At 45.3% G+C, this 21,787-nt stretch overlaps 1 protein-coding gene across 3 annotated transcripts in view; it reads left to right on the top strand.

Moving 5' to 3' along the window:
- PPP1R10 (protein phosphatase 1 regulatory subunit 10) overlaps nt 1-21,787 on the top strand; it is a 357,506-nt gene that overhangs the window by 238,435 nt on the left and 97,284 nt on the right. For all 3 annotated transcript variants that reach the window (XM_044084477.1, XM_044084478.1, XM_044084479.1), the window contains one exon: nt 11,279-11,476. In XM_044084477.1, coding sequence (XP_043940412.1) covers nt 11,279-11,476 — 198 coding nt within the window. The remainder of the gene's footprint in view (nt 1-11,278; nt 11,477-21,787) is intronic.

Raw genomic sequence — 21,787 nt, 5'->3', positions numbered from 1 at the left:
CTCAGTGAGGTGCTTTTGCAGCCCCTGATACCCGCTACTTCAAATTCGCAGGCCTCTACTGAGACCATTCGGAGTCCAGTATGCCGCGAGATGCTTCAACTGTAGAACCTGCGGATGTCTCTACCTCGGATGGGTCCGAAGCCGCTGTGCAGGCACCGGCTTCTGAGGGTGTATTCTGGCCTAGTGACTTGCATATTAAACCAACACCATCTTCTTCTTCAAGGAAAAATCGATATCCCATGCCTAGAAAATGCGATGCAGCATGGTCAGACCTCAGACTCTAAAAAAAAAAAAATAAGAATGGCTGAAGACACCTTTGCTTTTAATTTAATCAGGTGAAGCCAACCTCTGAGACCTAAGACTGAATTTGCTTGCTGACACTTCTGGATGACCAGGATTTTCTGTTTTCTGTAATGAATGACCAGGATTTATCCTTATGTACCTATGAGGATTCTGATGCAGAGGACTCTAGTCCTTCTGCATCCCCCCCAGAGGATTTCTCTTTCGGTGAAACCATGCATACTCTTAGGGAGCATTTCCGCTGGGAAAGCCAGGATTTCACTGATTCTAAAAAGAGGCTTAGGGATTTATTACTCCTTCCCCAACACAGGCCTTTAGCTATCCCTCTTGTACTAAACATTGTTGATGCCTTTTCGGAATCTAGCTTAGCCCTGACTCTTTACCTCCTGCTCCTAGAAAACCTGATAGATATTACAGGGTTCCTGACTCTCACAAGTTCCTTTTTAAAAATCCTACTGTGGATCCTGAGACCATTTCACAGGGACCCAAGGGGCATTAAGGCTACTACTGCCAAAAATCCTACCCCCTCTGATAGAGACTCCAGGGTGCTGGATCGATAGGGTAAGAAGGTTTACACTTCTGCAACCTTGGCCATTAGGGCCTTAAACTACCAGTTTCATGCGTTAAAGTATCAGCAGCATATTATTGGATTGCTTAAACAGAAAATGATGATTCCTGACTGTGCTGAAAAGAAGGATTTACAGGATTTAATGCATTCTGCTGAACAGGTTGGAAAACATACTTTACAATGTGGTTTTGATTCACTCGAGGCATCTTGCAGGACTGCTATCACTGGGTCTATACTTAGAAGGCATTCTTGGCTTACGGAGCAATCTTTGCCAGATCATGTTAAAGCTAAATTGCTGGATGCTCCCTTAAATCAGGACTGCTTGTTTGGCAGCAAAGCAGAAGAAGTTCTTAAAAAGATGGAGGAAAAAGCTAAATCTATGCAAACTGTTAAAGATTTCCTACACGTACAGCCTCCAAGATTTAGTAGGCATTAGCCCTCTAAGAATTGGTCCTTTCCTGCCTCTTCCAGGCCTTCTCAGACTAAACCCAGAACCAGCAGAACACCCAGGCTTCCGTCCCAGGGTACGCACAGGACTAAGCAGCGGAGGGCTCCCACTTCCAAATCAGGGAGTAGCAAGTCTCCCCCCTATGGTAAGCTGTCTCAATGACTTAACTTTAAAAATTCCAAGCACTTCTCAACTGACTGCTCCTTTAGGGGGAAGATTGCTCTGCAGGTCAAAAACTGGGAACTCATTACCCAGGACAAATGGGTTTTAAATATAGTTTCCCAAGGATACAGATTTCACTTCCACACTTTACCAGCCACAAACGGTTGGCCAGACCTACCCCCAAATTGGTGGGCAGAGGCTCAAAAGTAAGTACTTTCTCTCTTAAGCATAAAGGCTTTTCAATCTGTACCAGAAGAGGAAAAGGGACAAGGTTTCTACTCGACTTTTTCTGGTACCCAGAAAAGTCAACTCATGGCGTCCTATCCTGGACCTTTCTATCTTAAACACCTTTTGGGTGATTCCAAAATTCAAGATGCGAACTCTTCACCAGTTGCTTCCTATGCTAGGCAAAGATGCCTGGTTGGCAACACTGGATTTAAAGGAAGCTTACCTGCACATCCCAATCAGGGAATCTTGCAGAAGATTCCTATGCTTCAAAGCAGGCTGCATGCACTTTCAGTTCTCTGCACTGCCCTTTGGCTTATCTACTGCACCCAGGGTATTCACAAAGTGCCTGGCTCCAGTCATTGCATTTTGCAGGCAAAGAAATATTCAAATATACCCATACCTGGACGATTGTCTAATTCAGACAGAAAGCCAGGACATACTTTTGAATCATCTGGCTTTTGTACAAAAGGTGCTAACTTGTCTGGGGTACACCATAAACGAAAATAAATCACATCTGGTACCCTGTCAACAAATTATATTCCTGGGAGCAGGCTTGAACACAACTTCCCAGATGTCTTTCCTTACGCCAGAGAAAAATTCATTTGACAACTTACTTCAAACTCATGGCCACAAAAACCCTGTTATCTGCAAGGCAAATACTGCAAGCCTTTGGGTTCATGGCCTCCTGCATTCTACTAATTCCATATGCAAGACTGCATATGAGGAAACTACTATGGTATCTAAAAAGCCTATGGTGTCAACATTCTCAGGATCTAGAAGCAATGATTCATATCATACCTTGCCTACGGTTAGAGCTCCTTTGGTGGGCAGAGGCCTGCCACCAAAACAAGGGACTACCATTCACTCTACCCCCTGCCGCCCAAACCCTAACAACAGATGCATCGGACTATGCATGGAGGGGCTCACCTGGCAGGGAAGTGCATTTAAGGCAAATGGAACCCAAGTCAAATGCACCTGCATATCAATCAAAAATAAATGTTAGTTGTACAGAATGCTCTGACAACCTTCAAGGACCACATTCTTCCAGGACAATTAATGGCAAAGATGGACAACACCACTGTTATGTGGTACATAAACAAGCAGGGGGGCACCCATTCTTACCCCCTCTGCAGACTAGTCATGGCTCTGTGGAACACAGCCTTGAGCTACCAAGTGCATCTACAGGTTCAATTCCTGCCAGGAAAACTAAATACACTGTCAGACAAACTAAGCAGAAATCTCATGGACCCACACAAGTGGAAACTGGAACCTGGAACCAAAGACTTTCAACATGTTGATAAACAAATGGGGGAACCCAGATATAGACCTATTTACCCCCCCCCCCCCAGAACTACCAATTGGACAAATTCTGCACAAGGACTCCCCACAAACAAGCTTGGAAAGTGACACTCTGTCCTTCAGCTGGAAAAATCTGTCAGTTTATGCCTTTCCTCCTCGTGTCTTTCCTCTCCAAAGATCAAACAGGAAAAAACAAGGATGATACTGATTGCACCAGACGGGACACACCAACACTGGTACCCCCTCTTGCACAGTGTGTCACTGCTGACTCCATGGCAGCTGCCTCAGACCCCCCTACCCTGCTGTCACAGCAGGAAAGTCAGATTCTGCACCCCCAGCTTCAAACCCAGTACCTGGCAGCCTGGCTAATTACTTAATCTCTCTGTTACCATCCCTCAGTAAACAAGTGCTGGATGTCATTTTGGAGGCAAGGAGGCCTAGTACTAGAAAATCTTATGCTGAAAAATGGAAAATATTCTGTGCCTGGAACCAAACACAAGGGATGGGCACAGCAGTGCCCAATTTACCTCAAATTCTTCAATACTTAACTGAGATGCTTCACAAGGGCCTTTCTTTTTCTTCCATCAAAATTCACACCTCAGCCATTTCAGCTCATTACAACACAGAACCACCCCTCTTCTCTCATCCACTGCTCAAGCAGTTCCTCAGAGGGTCCAAAAACTTAAGACCACCTGGGAGAGCCCCAACCCCAGCCCTGGGACCTTAACTTTGTATTGGAAAAACTCACTCTTCCTCCTTTTGAGCTAGCTGCAAGTGCAGAGTTAAAATTCCTTTCTTGGAAAACAGCCTTCCTTTTACCAATCACTTCAGCAAGAAGGGTATATGAATTTACAGGCCCTTATGGCAGTGGAACCTTTCATCATCTTTCATGCGGACAGGGTGTCCCTCCTTCATGCCCAAGGAGGTATCCAGTGTGGCTCTTAATCAATGCATTCATTTGTCGACCTTTTTTTCTAATCCACAGAACAAAGGAGAACGGATACTGCACTCCTTAGATGTGCACCGACGACTTAGATTTTACTTGGACAGGACTAAACCTCAAAGGAAATCTGAACAACTGCTGGTGGCATTTGCTGAAGGGGCAGAGGGGAAGGCTATTTCAAAGCAAACCATTTCTAAATGGATAGGCCATTGCATTAATTTCTGCTGTAAGCACCATGGAAAACCTATCCCGCAGGGGATTAGACCCCATTCAACCAGGGCTGCATCTACCTCTACAGCCTTTCTCAGAGGTGTCCCTACCAGGGACATCCTAGAAGCTGCTACCTGGAGTTCTGTACATACTTTAACCAAGCATTACCATTTGCCAATCTTCTCAAAATCCAGAGCTGTCTTTGCCACTGAAGTCTTGCAGGGCCTTATAGCTGGTCCTAATGCTATCTAAATTCCTCCTCCCATCCTTGGCTTTGGGAATCTACCCAAATGTAATGACTGCAACAGTGAAACACGAAGAACATAGTACATTTGTGTATACTTACCATAAATGTAGATGTTCGAGTGGTATTCACTGTTGTAGTCCTCGTTACCCTCCCTCCAGCCCCCAGACTTCTTTTGGCAATACCTCTACTCTCCTTTACTATACTTAAAAGCTTTTTGGTGTATTTGCTTTTTTGTTGGAGGTATAACCTTGTGTATGTATGTATATTTATATATATCTATCTATCTGTCTATATATATATATATATATAGAGAGAGAGAGAGAGATATAGAGATATATATATATATAGATATATAGAGATATATAATTGCTTCTCATTAGGGGGGCACCTGACATCTGGGGCAAGAAAAACTGATGTAATGGCGTCGACTGCATGCTTTATACCCCTTACTACCTGACATCACGGAAGGTGAGACAGCAACAGACACAGGACCCAAGACTTTGATAATCAGGCTGACTGAGGGCTACTGCATGCAGATAACCCAAATGTGATGACTGCAACAGTGAACACACTCGAACATCTACCTTTATGGTAAGTGTGCTATCTCTTTGTAGCTCTTGTCTCCATTAATTTGGGCTGGGATAGGATGAAAGAGCTTTAGTTAGGGTCCAAATTAAGATGAGCATCTCCTCCTCTAATATCTGGGGGGGTTAGCCAGGACTGGACCATTGCCCCCTCTTCTGCTGATCCTTCCACAGGCCCAATCTGTTCACCAGGTGTCTCTGGGCAAGTGGCATTACTGTAGACGTCTGCATCTTTGCCTGTTAAGTTTCTTCCTTCACCACCATTGGCTTTATCTGTGCCAGTGACCATGGCAGAGGTCTGTGCACCAGTGGACCACTAGGATTAAAGTTCTTGACGCCAGTGGCTCAGCACTTATCCTGTTGGGGCCAGTTTTCATGTTGACTATTTTGGCACTTGAGCCCTTGGTAGAGAACTCTTACTCAGTGCTAAGATTCTGCTGTTCCGAGTTCGTGTTGACTTTAACTCTAATGTTGACTGGAAGGTTGGTCCCCTGTACAAATAAATTTGAATCTCATCTCTTGAGAGTTTGAAATTTGTACAGTTGCAACCCTAGCTGTTGATAGTCACATAAGTTTGCATCCACATGCTGTACAAAACATAACCTAAATCTGCCTAGTAAACCAAAAGCCCATTCTGCAATGGCTGCATCTGCTTGTTCAGTCTTAAGTATTCCTGCATGGATGATGTCTTTGCAGCTTCAGCATGGTGCACATTTTTTAAGACTCTGCAAGTTAAATGCGATCTCAAGGTTCGGGGTAGCCTTTTGGTCCACCTTCTTCAGTTTTATTCTTTCATGACACCACACAAGTGCAGTAGCTGAAGAAATTGTCCCGAGTTTGAAATGGACAGACTGGATCCTGTATGACAAGTTAAGTATTTACCATAACATTAGATGTTATGTAGTCCAATCTCGCCTTCATTCTTACCCCTGGGGTACAGAGCCGAACCTCGGCTCTGACTCGGCCATACTCTAGCTCAAAGTCTTCAATTGGCTCGTGGCTAAGAGGTATCCCATCATGCAACAGGCCCATTCCCCAGATCTCGTTTGCCGCTCGTTACGCTCAGACGTGGTCTCGCTTTTGGCTGTGGCTAAGTATACTTTTTTCTAAATTTTTGGCTATTTGTTGATCATAAAAAGCTATTTTCATAGCTACTGTGTGTGTCTCTCTTGCTGGTTGTGCGGCCTTTTCGTTGGCCATTTTTGGCATCCCGTTCTCTCCCTTACTTCCAATGGGCTAGGCTCGCTTCAGTTAGAGGGCCTAGTCCTCCCCATTGTTTGTGGTCTTTTGTTTTGTGCTTCCTATATACTTGTTAGCTTACTTAGTGTTTTGTTGTCTCTGGTAGTGGTGTTATCCTGCCTTTGTTTCCCCGGGCTAGGCCCATTTAAATTAGAAGACCTAGTCCTCCCTGTAGTTTTTGTTCCAGTTGGTTACTAGGCCATTTTTAGTTAGAGGCTCTAGTTTCCCGCGCGGGGTTTAGTTAGGTATTTTGTGTTTATGTGTTGTTTTGCACTTGTCCATGTGTGTGTACTCCTTTATCCAGCATGTCTAAGGATTCTAAAGAAAACAGGCCTTCGGGCTTTAAAAAGTGTGTTGAATGCAACAACAAAATGTCTTTGACTGATGGGCACTCTGTGTGCGTGTACTGCTTGGGGGCTATTCACCTCCAGGAGTCCTGCTTGTTTTGTCATTCCTTCAGTCCCCGTGTGCTGCAGGAGAGGAAGAACAAGGTCATTCTGAAAGGACTGCTTAAACACTCCTTCGAGGAAGACTTGGTTAAGTCTTCCAGTGCCATATCCTCTCCAGCTAAAAAGGACAAAAAGACTGCTAAGAAGTGCTCTCCGGCTCCGTCTGTTTCTTCGGAGGCACCAGATAAAGTTGCTAGAACAGCTTCTCCTCCTTCGGCTACATTGGCTTCGGTGCCGACAGAAGGTAGTGTATTGAGTAAGTCTGTATCGGCTCCCAGCCTTTCGGAGCCGGTCACGGGTATTTTGGTTCGGAGCCGGTCTCCAGTTGTTCGACCGGGTTCTCCTTCATATAAGTCTCCCTCTGTAGGGAGATCCAGATCTCCAACTATATCCTCCAGGTCCTCGAGGACCCTTTCCGATGAGTATGTTGTTAGAGTGGTGAAGAAACTGCTTCAGTCATCGGTGCTGGCCAAATTGATTTCGGCGCCATCCCAGTTGGCTCCAGAGACCATGGCCTCTTCATCATTTGTTGTTCCGCCTCCGAGCCTTTCTCGGCCCTCGGAGCCAGAGTTGTCGATTCCGTCGGGTGCCGTTAGGTCGGTTCCAGTAGCTTTTCCTGGCCTCTCGGTTCTGATTTCCGCTCCGATCCAGTCAGCTCCCTCCATGGGGTCGAAGGTCCACAGTTCCCCGGTCGGACCCGAGGGGGAGGGCTCGGATCGATCTTCATCGCTTCCAAGCCTTCCTCTCGGTGCTTCGGCTCGGGTGAGCTTGGACCCAGCATCTGCTTTGGACCTCATCTCCTCAGTGCCGAGGGCTACTACTGTATCCTCTACGGTTAGTCGGCCTTCGGAGCCGGGGAGGATCAGCCTTTGAGGTTATGAGGAGCATGCTGGCCAAGGTCATCAGCTACATCCTACGGCACCGATACTCTTCCCCCTCCGGCACCTGTGTCAGTTTCAGATCACCCTCTATCCCTGGTCAGCGGAGACCCAAGGCCTCAGGATACCTCCATGAGTGGTCCCCAACCTTCTGACGTCTCCCAAGAGTTTTTGCCCGAGGAGCCTGTCAGAAAGATTGTGTAAGAGGAAACACGTCGACTCCCTGGACAAGTCTCTCACGTTGGACACTGACCTTGAGGAGTCAGAGGGGTCCCCTAAGTCGTCTTCTGAAGATATCTCTTTTTCAGATATTTTATTTATTTTTTATTTATTTTATTTAACATTTGTTGACCGGGAATGTCCGACTAGGTTCCACAGAGCCTGTTTTCAGCGGAGGCCCGGGGAGAAATGCTCCAGATGCATGTCTTTGGAATGTGGGAGGAAACCGGAGTACCCGGAGGAAACCCACGCAAACACAGGGAGAACATGCAAACTCCACACAGAAGGCACCCCAGCCGAGAATCGAACCGGAGAACCTCTTGCTGTGAGGCGACAATGTTAACCACTGCACCACTGTGCCGCCCATCCTTGATATCCTTGAGATCTTGAAGCAGAGAAGCGGCTGGCCCTCCAAATCCCCTTCTGATGAGGAGTCGGTGTTCCTGAAGGCTTTCGGGTCTCAACCTTCCGCCTCTTGGGTCTTGCCCCTTTCGATGAGCTACTAGATCTCATCTATCGAAAGGTGTGGGAAACTCCCGACACTGTGGAATCGGTCCCTAGGAAACACAAAAAGTTTTGTCCACTCCCACAGACAAGGAATATCTGACAAAAGGCATTCCAGTAGATACCATGGTGGTGGCAGCAGCCACCAAGAAGGAACTTGCTGAAACTTCATCTACCGTCCATCCGCCTAACAAGGAGTCCCGGGCCATGGACAGGTATGGGAAGCGGGTGTTTACCTCAGCGGCCTTTACTCTGCGGTCGCTGAACTACTTGACGCATTTTACAAGGCTCCAGAGAGATGATCTAAAAGAGCTAGACAATTCTCTACAGGGTAATGTTTCTGATGCAGTGGCCCTAAATTCCCTTACCAACTCCTCCTTGAGGCTGATCTCATACACAGCCAATGGAGCGAGCAGGGCAGCGGGTTCCGGAGTCACTCTTAGGAGACACTCCTGGATGCGCCTGTATAATTTCGCGGAGGCCTTCAAGTCTATGTTCACCAACGCCCCATTTGATGGTTCACTGTTCTTCAGAACCAGGATGAAGGACACTCTCACTAGGTGCGAGCAGGAAGGAAAAACCCTGTCTGCTGTGGGAGTCCGTTTTTCCATACCTTCTAGGCCTTACCCCAAGGGCAAAATGGTGGAAAAATGTGATTCAGGACATTGCAGAGTTTTTTTTCAGGACGCACAAAGTGATTCCCCCTCCAGAGGCAGGGGAGGGGGTGGAAATTCAGGTAGATGCCGCCCTAGAGGCAGAGGAGGCCCCGCATAACCAGGGGGACTGTGATTTCTTTTGCGGTTCTCCAGTCTTCTCTATGCCTTTCCACCATTTCCTCTGATATCAAAGGTCATTCAGAAAGCACAGTCTTTGCGAAGCAAAATGATCCTGATTGCCCCACACTGGCCTTATCAGATTTGGTTTCCCTTCCTTCAACCCTATCTAATGGACGATCCCTGGATTCTGGACCCAGATCCAGATCTGCTGACTCTTGTGTCAGGACAGTTCCATCCCTCCATCCAGACCCTCAAGTTGAAGCTTGGCTGCTTCAGTTCTGTCCGTAGTCAGGCTTCATGATTTTTCCCCAGAAGTGGTCCACATTCAGTCTTCTTCTCACAAGCCTTCTACCAGGAAGATTTATTCCAGTAAGTGGAAGAGATTCTCCATTTGGGCTTGTGAAAGACATATTGATCCTTATACAGCGCCTATTTCGGCAATATTAGAATTTCTTTCTCAACTGTTCAGTCAGGGGTCAGCTGCAGCAACCATTAAAGTGCAACTAACAGCGATTTCTACCTTTCACGTTGCTAATGAGCCCAACCTTATGGCTCATAGGCTTTGTAGGGCCTTTCTGAAAGGGACAATGTTACTCCGACCTCCGGTCTTTGATCCAGTAATGCCATGGGACCTCAATTTTGTATTGTAGAAGCTCACCTTGACTCCCTTTGATCCCGCAGCTACGTGTGACATTAAATTCTTGTCATGGAAGACAGTATTCTTGGTAGCAATAACTTCAGCTAGGCGAGTCTCTGAGCTCCAAGCTTTATCGATTAAGCCACCTTATTTGGTGTTTCACAAAGACAGGGTCTTCTTAAGAACCAATCCTTCCTTTATTCCAAAGGTTGCTTCTGTTGTCAATATCAACCAATCCATTGAGTTGCCTGTGTTTTTTCCTGAAATTTCTAACAAGGCAGAATTAAGTTTCATCAGCTAGACATTCATAGACAATTGCATTTCTGTTTACATTGGACAAAAGATTTCAGGAAATCAGATCAACTGTTTGTCTCATTTTCAGACACTAGACTTGAGGTTCCTGTTTCTAAAGTAATCTTGTCTCGCTGGATTTCCAGTTGCATCTCATTTATTTATGCTTCCAATGGCAAAGAATTACCCTTTAAAGTGGAGGCTCATTCTACACGAACTGTGGCTACCTCAACTGCATTTCAGGCAAGGATATCTATGGATGATATTTGTGCTGCAGCAACATGGGCTTCGCCTCGTACTTTTATTAGTCACTACAAATTAGATCTGGTCTCTAGAGGCAGATCTTCCTTTGGTTCCACAGTGCTCAAGAGTATTTTTCACTGAGCCACTCATGGTCAAGGTGCTAGGGACGCTGTTCCAGGAGTAAGAATGAAGGCGAGATTGGACTACATAACATCAAGAAGTTATGTACTCACTATAACGTTCGATGTATGTAGTCCATCTCGCCTTACATTCTTACTAACCCCCCCTCCTTGAGGACCTGGAGATATAGTCTATAGGTGTCAGTAGTCCTTTCTCTTGGGGTTGTTCTTTTTGTGTGTGTGTGTGTGTGTGTGTGTGTGTGTGTGTGTGTGTGCGCGTGCTTGCTTGCAGCAAACAAGATCTGGAGAATGGGCTTGTTGCATGATGGGATACCTCTTAGCCACGAGCCAATTGAAGACTTTGAGCTAGAGTATGGCCGAGTCGGAGCCGAGGTTCGGCTCCGAACCCCAGGGGTAAGAACGTAAGGCGAGATGGACTACATACATCGAATGTTATGGTGAGTACATAACTTCTTGATCTTTGTGATCCATATCTGTACACCTTCCTCTGCACTTATCAGCTTTGTCTCTGCAGACACCTCTTCATATGACCCTGAAGCCTGTGCATGGGGGTGGAATTTGTCCATTTCCTCAGTAGAATGTAATTCAGGGTAAACTCAGTTTTGAGGGGAAGGGAGGAGTGATGCATTATGGGTGTGAGAGAAAGAAGTCTGAATTTGGGAGAGGTGAGAAGTTTATTGCCTATGGCTACCAGTCCTGACTTTTAACGGGTGGATGTAGATCATGGAGATTGTTCTGTGAAAGTGCATAACTTTCATTATTTCAATTAATTATTTTTCCACTTATTTGATAGTACACAATTCCCATTATAGTATATATTCTTGTTGTATTGCAGTTTATTTTTTAATTTTTTTCTATTGTTTGTGTTTTTCTCAAAATGTATTAGTAAAAAGTATTTTTTTTTTTATTCCAGGATTATTCTATGGATGACAGTATGTACCAAGATTCTGGTGAAACACTTCCTGCTTCACAGTCTCCCGATAGTGCCACAAGTGCAAAGCTGCCTCCAGTGTTAGCCAATCTCATAGGTAGTATGGGAGGTGGCAAGAGTCCACAGCATCTCAGCACCAGCACTTCTGTCAGCGTTCAGGAAATAATCTCTTCAATCATGGTGAGTGGAAGATGTACATTCATGTGCTACAGAGCATGCACTGTACAGTACAATTTTTAAACTTCAACATTGTATAGTTTTTGCTCTTAAGGTATGGGAAATCATTAAGAGAGTTATGGGAAACTGAGATAATACAAGTGGACCTTCATTAATAGTAGGTTGAACTTTTTGCTAGAAGTGCCAGGACTTCCTGGGAGCCTTTTTTTCAATGTGGCGGTCCCATGATGCTGCTCAGCTCTTAGCACCCCAAATGTCCCCTACAACTAAAGTTTAGAGGTATTGGACAGATTCTCAGCACTCAACTCCTTTTTTTTTTTTTTTTTTTTTTTTCTAGAGTTTGCTGTTAACATTTCTAACTACACTTGCAATGTCAGGAAATGCTGTTTTTCTCTGCTTATATATTTTTTAACCAAGAAGTGTACATTTGTTGGTCTTGTGTCAGCAGTGTAATCTGTTGGCATGGCTGTCTTTCCCAGCTTCAAAATCTCTTCCTTTCAACAAATGCTCCTGCAGGCATTTTATTGACCTGAACAGAGGCCATTCATTGTGATTTGCTTAGGATGTTCTGCCTCGTTTGTAGACTTCACTCAAGCCACTTATTTGCCAGCAACATACGCTTTTGTTATATTTGACAAAGAAATCCCTTCCTGTTAGAACCACTTCACTAGACTCTGATCAGTTAGTTAATGAGTAATCCTTCCTTCAGATGCTCTCCCTGAGACAAAAAGTTGATTTAAAAGCTGAAGATTGTGGTTATGAAAACCCCTGCTCTGAGACCTTTTAGCATCAGACAGGCTTCTCAGACTGTTCCCAAAAGGCCTTCTAAGATGTGGAGGACTTTCTGACAGAGGATTGTGGAAATGCAGAGGTAGGAAATGCGACAGAACACACTCAATGATCCCTCCCATCCCACAGCCAGCTTTGGAGAGGAAACTCACCTTGGGCAATTTTACCTTCCGTAGTGTCTCCAAGAATTTATCAGAAGCAGTTGGTAAGGGCCATATGGACATGCACAATGAGATGCAGGCAGGCATGTCACCCAGCAGCAAGGAACACAAGAGATGAAATTTATTAGTTTTTTTTTTTTCTGTGTGTTTTTTTTCCAAACTTAGTTCTCATTTGCTGGTTCTCATCAGTGTCATAAGTAACCTCAGTAGAGCTACAGATACTGAGACCATTGCAACCACCATCAATACAACAGCACTCTTACCATCTCCTGTGACCCCAATAGAGCTACAGATACTGAGGCCATTGCAACCAACATCAATACAACAGCACTTTTACCATCTCCCATCAGATCTATGCCACTACAACTGAGATGCTGTCTGACACTGACCTTGCAAAAGTTGCATGCACCTGTGCAGTACCAGTCATTGTATTCACAGGGACTGTTCTTGAGATAAGAATATTTCACTATGCTAACAATGGTACCCTGTCAGCAGCAGTATTGCCTGTTCAGGTATGTCCTTACTGACTCCAGCAGTCCAAGCTGCAAGATGCCTTGGACTCCAGGTGTACAGGTTGCACCTGTGTACAACCACTTGGGCAAATTCAACCTTGATGCACCCAACTAGACCTCGTGGTAATGGTGTCCACACAAGTTCTTAATACAACTGTGGAGTATGATGTTCATCGTGTTACACTGCTGCAGTCATTACACTTGGATTATCCTGCCATCAGGCAGTCCCGTGGTCAGCCAGAGTTCCAAAGTCTTGGTCCGGCGTCGGTTGCTGTCGCTTCTTCCCTGACGTCAGTGCGCCAGGGGTATAAAAGATGCATCCCAACGCCATTTACTCCAGTCTTTCTTGCCGCGGGGTGCCCGAAGCAAAAGCAGCTCGCAAGTGCCGGTCGTCCGACTCCTGAGATTTTCGAAGTTGAATTTCAGATCCGAAGTCTTCAATAAAGCTAAGTACCCCATTGGGGAAACTTTTTTTCTTGCCTCAGACCGATGTCAGAAAAAGTTAATAATTGTATTTCTTGTGGGAAGCAAATACCTCATAAGGACTTCCACTCTTAAAGCATTCCATGCCTAGGCCCTGATCACGACGTCACTAGTTGTCGGTTTTGTGCCAGATTTAACAAACGCACTATAAAACGATGTTTTGATTTTGCTTTGCACTACTCTGGCCACAGATTCAATTATACTATGCTGTCGGATCAACAGACGACCGCAATTATGAAAAAACGCAAAGACAAGGATAAGGACAGACATCCGAGGTCCAAAACAGACGAAGCCTCTTCTAGGCCAGTCGCCGTTTTGCCGGTTCTCAGTGAGGTGCTTTCGCAGCCCCTGACACCCGCTACCTCAGAGCCACAGGCCGCCTCCGACTCCCATGTGGAGACAACTAGGCCCCTGGAAACTCAAGGTATTGGGCCTACGGAAACTAACCCCTCAGATGGCTCCAGAGCCGCTGAGCAGGCATTGGCTTCTGAGGGTGTCTTCAGACCTTCACAGCTTACCATTACAGCAGCAGCCAAGACAAAAACACCATTAAATGCAAGAAGCAAGTACAGCATTCTCCTGGACCGTCCTCCATGCCTAAGAAACCTGCTTAAAATGGTTGAAGACCTCATTACACTAATCAGGGGTTCCCATCCCCCTCCTGAGAAAAGGCCTAGGCAGGATACAGACTATGATTCCTCTGATCAGGTTTCCATTTCCTCTGATTCCTCTTCAGACCAGGGATACTCTCTACCCCCTATGAGGCCTCTGATGCTGAAGAATCCATCTCTTCAGCCTCTCCTCCTGAGGATTATTCTTTTGGGGAAACCTTACATACCATGAGGAAGCATTTCCTTTGGGAAAGTAAGGAGTATTCAGAATCCAAGAAAAGGCTCAGGGACTTCCTTTTATTGCCTCAGCACAGGCCCCTAGCTATCCCACCTGTGTTAGATATTGTGGATGATGTGTTCTCTGAATCCAGTTTATCTCCTGATTCTTTACCCCCTGCACCAGCCAAGCCAGATAGGTATTATAGAGTTCCTGACTCTCACAAGTTTCTTTATAAAAACCCTTCTGCTGATCCAGAAACTATTTCCCAGGGTCCCAGAGGGGTTAAGGCTTCCATTGCAAAAAATCCAGTCCCCTCTGACAGAGATTCCAGAGCATTGGATAGATGGGGGAAGAAAGTTTACACTTCTGCAACTTTAGCAGTAAAGGCTTTAAATTGCCAGTTTCACATGCTTAAGTGCCAACAGTATTTAATGGCTCAGTTAAAACAGAAAATGCTTGCAAGCTCAGAAGCCCCTGACTATAAGGAAATGCAGGATTTATTGCATGCAGTTGAACAGGTGGGAAAACATACTCTGCAATGTGTACTCTGCAATGTGGTTTTGATTCTTTAGAGGCCTCTTGTAGAGCCGCAGTTACAGGTTCTGTGATTCAAAGACATGCTTGGTTAAAAGAACAGAGTTTACCTGATCATGTTAAGGCAAAATTATTGGATGCTCTTTTACAGCATGATACCTTGTTTGGTGTTAAGGCAGAAGAGGTGTTAAAGAAAATGGAGGATAAAGACAAAATCTATGCAAACAGTCAAAGATTTCTTACAGGTACAGCCACCTCGATTTAGCAGAAATTGGCCTGCAAAGAATTGGTCCTTTCCAGTGTCAGACAGGCCACAGAGAGGCAGATACAGACGCCCAAGAGGCAGATCTCAACCCCAAGGCTCTAACAGACAACAACAGTGGGGCACCTCAACCCCAAAAGGAGGTGAGGACAAGTCTCAACCTTACAGGAAATATTCCCAATGACTTTCCCCTTCGTGTGCTAAGCACTTCCCTTTTGGCAGCCACCTTAGGGGGAAAACTAGCACTTTTTTCTCAAAATTGGCAAACAATCACCCAAGACAAATGGGTTCTGAATATTGTGTTTCAAGGTTACAGGTTCCACTTTCACACTTTACCAAGGCTAAAAGGAATGCCAAACCTGCCACAAAATCAATGGGCAGAGGCTCAAAAACAAATTTAAGCCCTCATGGACATGAGAGCTGTTCAGAAAGTACCACAGCAAGAACAAGGACAAGGATTTTACTCAAGAATCTTCCTGGTCCCCAGAAAGGACAAAACCTGGAAGACCCATTCTAGACCTTTCAACTCTAAATACTTACCAGAATGTTCCGATATTCAAAATGTTGACACTACAGCAGCTTCTTCCCATGCTAGGCAAGAAGGCTTGGCTTGTTACTTTGGACCTCAAAGAGGCATACCTGCATGTCCCTATCAGACAGAATTGCAGAAGATACCTCAGATTCAAAGCTGGTACAATGCACTACCAGTTCTCTGCACTGCCCTTTGGCTTATCTACTGCACCCAGGGTCTTTACAAAGTGCCTGGCACCAGTAATTGCATTTGCAGACAAAAAGGAATTCAAATATATCTATACCTGGACGACTGTCTCATTCAAGCAGAGACAAAAGACATTCTTCTAAAGCATCTGGCATTTGTAAAAAGGTTGCTAATTTTCTCTAGGGTACACAGTAAATGAAAAGAAGTCAAAACTAGTGCCCTCACAGCAGATAATATTCCTGGGTGCCAGCTTAAATACAATGGCCCAGATGGCTTACCTCACACCAGACAAACAAGGACAACTGACTCAATATTTTCAATTACTGGCAAAGAAGTCCCATCTCCCTGCAAGAAAAATTCTGCAGGCCCTGGGATTCATGGCATCCTGCATACTACTAATCCCATATGCAAGACTGTATATGAGGAAATTGCAATGGTACCTAAAAAGTATTTGGACTCAACAGTCTCACAATTTAGAAGCAGTAATTCCAATAATTCCCTGCCTACAATAGGAGTTTTGATGGTGGACACAGGCATGTCACCTCAACAAGGGTCACCCTTTCACTCCACCCACAGCCAGGCAGACTCTTAACAACAGATGCTTCGGATTACGCCTGGGGAGCACACATGGCAGGAGAATGTATTCAGGGCAAGTGGACCACAGACCAAATGCGTCTTCACATCAATCAAAAAGAGATGTTGGCTGTTCAAAATGCCCTAACAGCATTCAAGGATCTTCTGCATCCAGGACAATTATTATTAAGGACAGACAACACCACAGTAATATGGTACATAAACAGGCAAGGGGGCACTCATTCTTATCCCCTATGCAGGCAAGCCATGACCTTGTGGAACACAGCTCTAACCTATCAAGTTCATCTGCAAGCACAATTCCTGCCAGGAAGGAAAAATACTCTGGCAGACGATCTAAGCAGAAATATCATGGACCCTCATGAATGGAAATTGAATCCACAAGTCTTCGGCATGGTAACGCAAAAATGGGGATGCCCAGACATAGATCTTTTTGCCTCCCCACCAAATTGTCAACTACAAAAATTCTGCACAAGGACTTACCACACACAAGCATGGAAAGTGGATACCCTCTCGTTCAGCTGGAAAAAACTAAAAGTTTATGCCTTCCCACCACTGCCTTTCCTTTCAAAGGTACTCCTAAAAGCCAGACAAGAAAAAACACAGATGATCCTGATTGCTCCAGACTGGCCACGCCAGCACTGGTACCCAATCTTAAAGAACTTAGCTCAAGGCCCACCATGGATTCTGCCTCAAATTTCACACCTCCTGACTCAACAAAACAATCGGATCCTGCACAGTCAGCTCAAAACACTAAACCTGGCTGCATGGCAGCTCCATTAGTCAGACAGGCAACACCTCTCTCTAAAGCTGTTATGGATGTCATTCTGGAAGCCAGGAGGCCTAGCACCAGGAAATCTTACTCAGAAAAATGGAAGAGATTCTGCGCCTGGAACCAGGCTCAAAGGCATGACCCTCTTATCCCAAACATTCCTCAGATTTTACAACTGAGATGCTGGACAAAGGCCTATCCTTCTCATCAATTAAGATCCACGCCTCTGCCATTTCAGCACATTTCAACATGGATCCTCCTTTATTCTCTCATCCCTTGCTAAAGCAGTACCTCAGAGGGGCTAAAAACATAAGACCGCCCCGGAGAGCACCAACACCAATTTGGGACCTCAATTTTGTTTTGGAAAAACTGACCCTGCCACCTTTTGAGCCAGCCAGTACAGCCAAACTAAATTTTTTATCATGGAAAACAGCTCTGCTCCTGGCAGTAACTTCAGCAGGAAGAGTCTCCGAGCTACAGGCATTAAATGGCAGTGGAACCTTTTATAATTTTTCATCAGGACAGAGTCTCTTTAAGGACAAACCCCACCTTCATGCCAAAGGTGGTATCTAGTGTGGCTCTTAACCAGACCATCCATTTGCCAACTTTTTATCCAAACCCCCAGAATAAAGGGAAGAAACTTCTGCACTCTTTGGCATTCACAGGCAGCTACGCTTCTACTTGGACAAAACAAATGTTTTCAGGAAAACTGAGCAATTGTTTGTGGCATATGCTGCAGGATCACAGGGCAAGGCTATCTCAAAGCAAACTATTTCCAAATGGATAGGACACTGTATTCGTTACTGCTGCACACAGCATGGAAAATCAGTCCCTAATAAAATTAGGCCACATTCTACCAGAGCAACAGCCACTTCAACAGCCTTTCTCAGAGTACCACCAACCAAGGAAATCTTGGAGGCGGCAACTTGGAGTTCAGTGCACACCTTTACCAAGCATTACCACTTGCCTCTTTACTCTAAATCCAGAGCAGGATTTGCCACTGCCGTTCTGCAGGGCCTCCTAGCCAATCCTAATTCTTTATAGACCAGCCACCCAACCTTATCTTTGGGATTCTACCCAAGTGTAATGACTGCAGCAGTGTAACACGATGAACATAGTACAGTTTTGTACCTACCATAAATGTAGATGCTCGAGTGTTCACACTGCTGCAGTCCAGGTTACCCTCCCTCCATCCCCTCTGTCCTAGCTGGGCTTATCTATACCTGTCTATCCTATACAACCTTTGTGGTGTATTTGCTTGTATCTGAAAGTATTGTTTTTATTTTATATATATGTTTTATTAGCAATATGTATTGCCTACCTACTTGGGGGCACCTGACATCTGGGGCAAGAAAAACTGAAGAAAATGGCGACGGATGCATCTTTTATACCCCTGGCGCACTGACGTCGGGGAAGAAGCGACAGAAACTGACGCCGGACCAAGACTTTGGAACTCTGGCCGACTACGGGACCACCTGACGGCAGGATAACCCAAGTGTAATGACTGCAGCAGTGTGAACACTCAAACATCTACATTTATGGTAGGTACAAAACTGTACTTTTTACAGGCTACGAGCACTTCTACAGTTTCTCATAAAACAGTCATGCAGCAGACTAGGGATCTGCAACCTAGAAACAGATTTTTCATGTTTACAGTCAGAACCCTGTCAGAAAAGTTATGCAAGGCTGTGAAGAGTAAAACATACTTACTGTCCAGAAGAGATTCCAGCAATTAATCTAGAGGCTAAGGAAGAATACACATCCATGGATCCTACCTAGATGACCCATTTTAGAAGACTTTCTGTGCATAATGCAGAAAGAGAGACTGGTCCACATATTCCTACTTCCACCACCCCCCCTCCATGAATGACTTTTGGATGCCTGCAGTCTGCAGTCATCCTGGGTTGTCCTACCATTGGTGGATGTCATTAAAGATTCCACACCGGCTGCATTGGATAGCCCTGGCACAGTAGCCCCAGTACCAGAATCAAGATGTTTAGTCACTGTAAGATTGAATACTGTGGTCAAAAACACCGAAACCAAATTCTGTCATCAGTGTAGCAGCCCTGAAATGAGCTCCCATGCTTCAGAGCTCACACATCTTTGTCAGATAAAAGAATCTGAAGCAAATGATAGGCATGGGAGGCATCTTTGCATCTTTCACAATGTAATTGAGGAAGTTTAATTATTTGATCCAGATTTATTTTTTTTCAAGGAGATGTCTGGGTCCAAATTAACAGGCTGGTTGAAAACTTACCAGAAAAAGCTGAGAAGCAGATGGTACTAAGACCCTTGCTGCCATTCTCCAAATCACTGATGAACCACATGTTCTAGTATACTTAACAGGGCTGAGGATTTGGCCAGAGCTATGGTCACTTGCATGCCTTACTTCAACAACTGACTTTGCATAAGGACACCTCTTTGTTTTGAGGAAATATGTAGGCATCTTGAGAATGCAGATGAGGGAGGAAAAGACCTTGACAGTTGTGGAAGTGAAGTTTCAGCCTCTACAATGAACATTCTCTAGAATGTAGAGTATATAGTATTGGATGTGGTTTTGATGCAAATTAAAGTATCTTCACTAAGGAGGGGTGAAAAGGGGCACAAACAATAGCGCCCACTGTAGCAGAGGTATTGCTGTTCACTTGAAGAATGTGGGCAACTTATGAATGGCCAGCAGCAGTGATAAGACCATTCACCATGCAACCTGGTGGTTTGCTATGTCACAGGACAAGTGAATAAGAAACAGTAGCCAGTTGTTGCAGGATTCTTTTCGTCAGACTTCTGCCATACCCAGAGTCCCTGTAAGAATGCCTACCCCATCAAGCAAAGCAGGAGGTCTTGACCATCCTAAGTGAGCAACTAATCCAAGAAGTCCCAGCTTTTGAGGTAGGCCTAGACTGCTACTCAAGATTCTTTTTGCTGACAGGTTTCTCTGACCTCATGCTCATACTGGATCTCAATAGTTTGAGTTAATTCCAAAACAAAAGTTCTGCACAGTCTGTGCAAATTATACTGTCATATCCTTAGAGAGACTGGATGTGCTTTTTAAAATCTAAGGTCCTTACCGTCACTTCACGTTTGCTTAGGATTCAAAAAGATTCTTGCACTTCACGGTAGAAGCCAGTCATCCTCTGTTCAGATACCTTTCTTTTAGTTGTACCATTGGCACCTTGTGTTTATCAATAAACCAAAGTGATGTCCTTCAAGGATGCATCTGCAGTCATAACATATGGGTTGTCCTGCCTCAGGCAGCCCTTCGGTCGGCCGGATTCCAAAGTCTGGGTCTGGCCTCGGCTGATGTCGCACTTTCCCCGACATCAGAGCTTCTGGGGTATAAAGGCATCAGCCGACTCCATTTTCCTCAGTCTTTTTTGCCGCGCGGTGCCCGAAGCAGAAGCTGTTCGCAAGTGCCGGTCGGTCAGATCCAGAGATTTCAGCTACCGAAGACTTCTAAAAAAGCTAAGTACCCCGTTGGGGACTCTTTCTTGCCTCAGCCGATGTCAAAGTAAATAATTGTTTAACTTGTGGGAAACAAATACTTCATAAGGATTTCCATTCTTACTGCCTTCCTTGCTTAGGCCCAGACCACGACGTATCAGCTTGTTTAGCCTGTGCCTCCTTCAACCGACGGACTCTTAGACGTCGGTCGGAGTTTGCAGAAGAGTTTTTTGGATCCGCTTTTGCATATAAAATGCCGTTGGAGACTCCGACTACGCATTTGGCCAAAAACCGCAAGGAAAAGGACCGACACTCGCGGCCCGCGGTTTCGGTTGAAACCACGGTTAGGCCTACCGTGAGTGTCTCGGTTTCGGCTGAAACCGAGTCCTCGGTTCTTACTTCTGCCGAAAACATACCTCCAACAACTGAGGCCAGAGCGGCCCCGGCTGAGTCGGCTTCAGAAATCCCTACCGAAGAAGCAAGCACACAAGAATTGTCCGACACCATTCCATTGGACATTTCTACACCTGCACGTGGGGCAGCTAGGCCCCCTGCTTCTATGTCTATTAAGGCCTTCTCCAGGGCTAAAGCTGCCAAAATTTCAAAAGCTTTACCTGCCAAATCTACTTCTCGGAGACCTTCCTCAAGTTCTCAGATGCTCAGCCTTGCTGAGGACCTTATATCTTTGATTAGGGGTTCCCAACCTCACCCAGGCAGGGCCTCCCACCCTCCTCCTGACAAAAGGCCTAGGACTGAACCCCCTGAACCTCTCTCCTCTGATTACTCCTCGGATGGATCTGATTTATCAGACCATCAGGAAGGGCCATATTCACCTTATGAGGATTCAGATGCAGAAGACTCTATTCCTTCTGCCTCCCCCCCTGAAGAATTTTCCTTTGGGGAGACTTTACACTGAATGAGGGAACACTTTCAATGACAGGGTCAGGATTTTTCAGATTCAAGAAAAAGATTAAGGACATTTTTACATTTGCCACAGCATAGGCCTTTAGCCATACCACCTGTGCTAACTGTAGTTGATGATGCGTATAATGATGTCAGTTCTGCCCCTGATTCTCTTCCCCCGGCCCCTGCCAAACCTGACAGATATTATAGGGTCCCGGATTCTCACTTTCACTTGTATAAAGCCCATGCTGCAGACCCAGAAACTATTTCTCAGGGCCCAAAAGGTGTTGCAGCTGCCACTGCCAAAAACCCCCTAC

The sequence above is a fragment of the Protopterus annectens genome, chromosome 9.part0 (assembly GCF_019279795.1).
Source record: "Protopterus annectens isolate FY-2018-M chromosome 9.part0, PAN1.0, whole genome shotgun sequence".
NCBI lineage: Eukaryota > Metazoa > Chordata > Ceratodontiformes > Protopteridae > Protopterus > Protopterus annectens.
The sequence above is the reverse complement of the archived record's forward strand: the minus strand, read 5'-3'. Positions and strand labels throughout refer to the sequence as shown.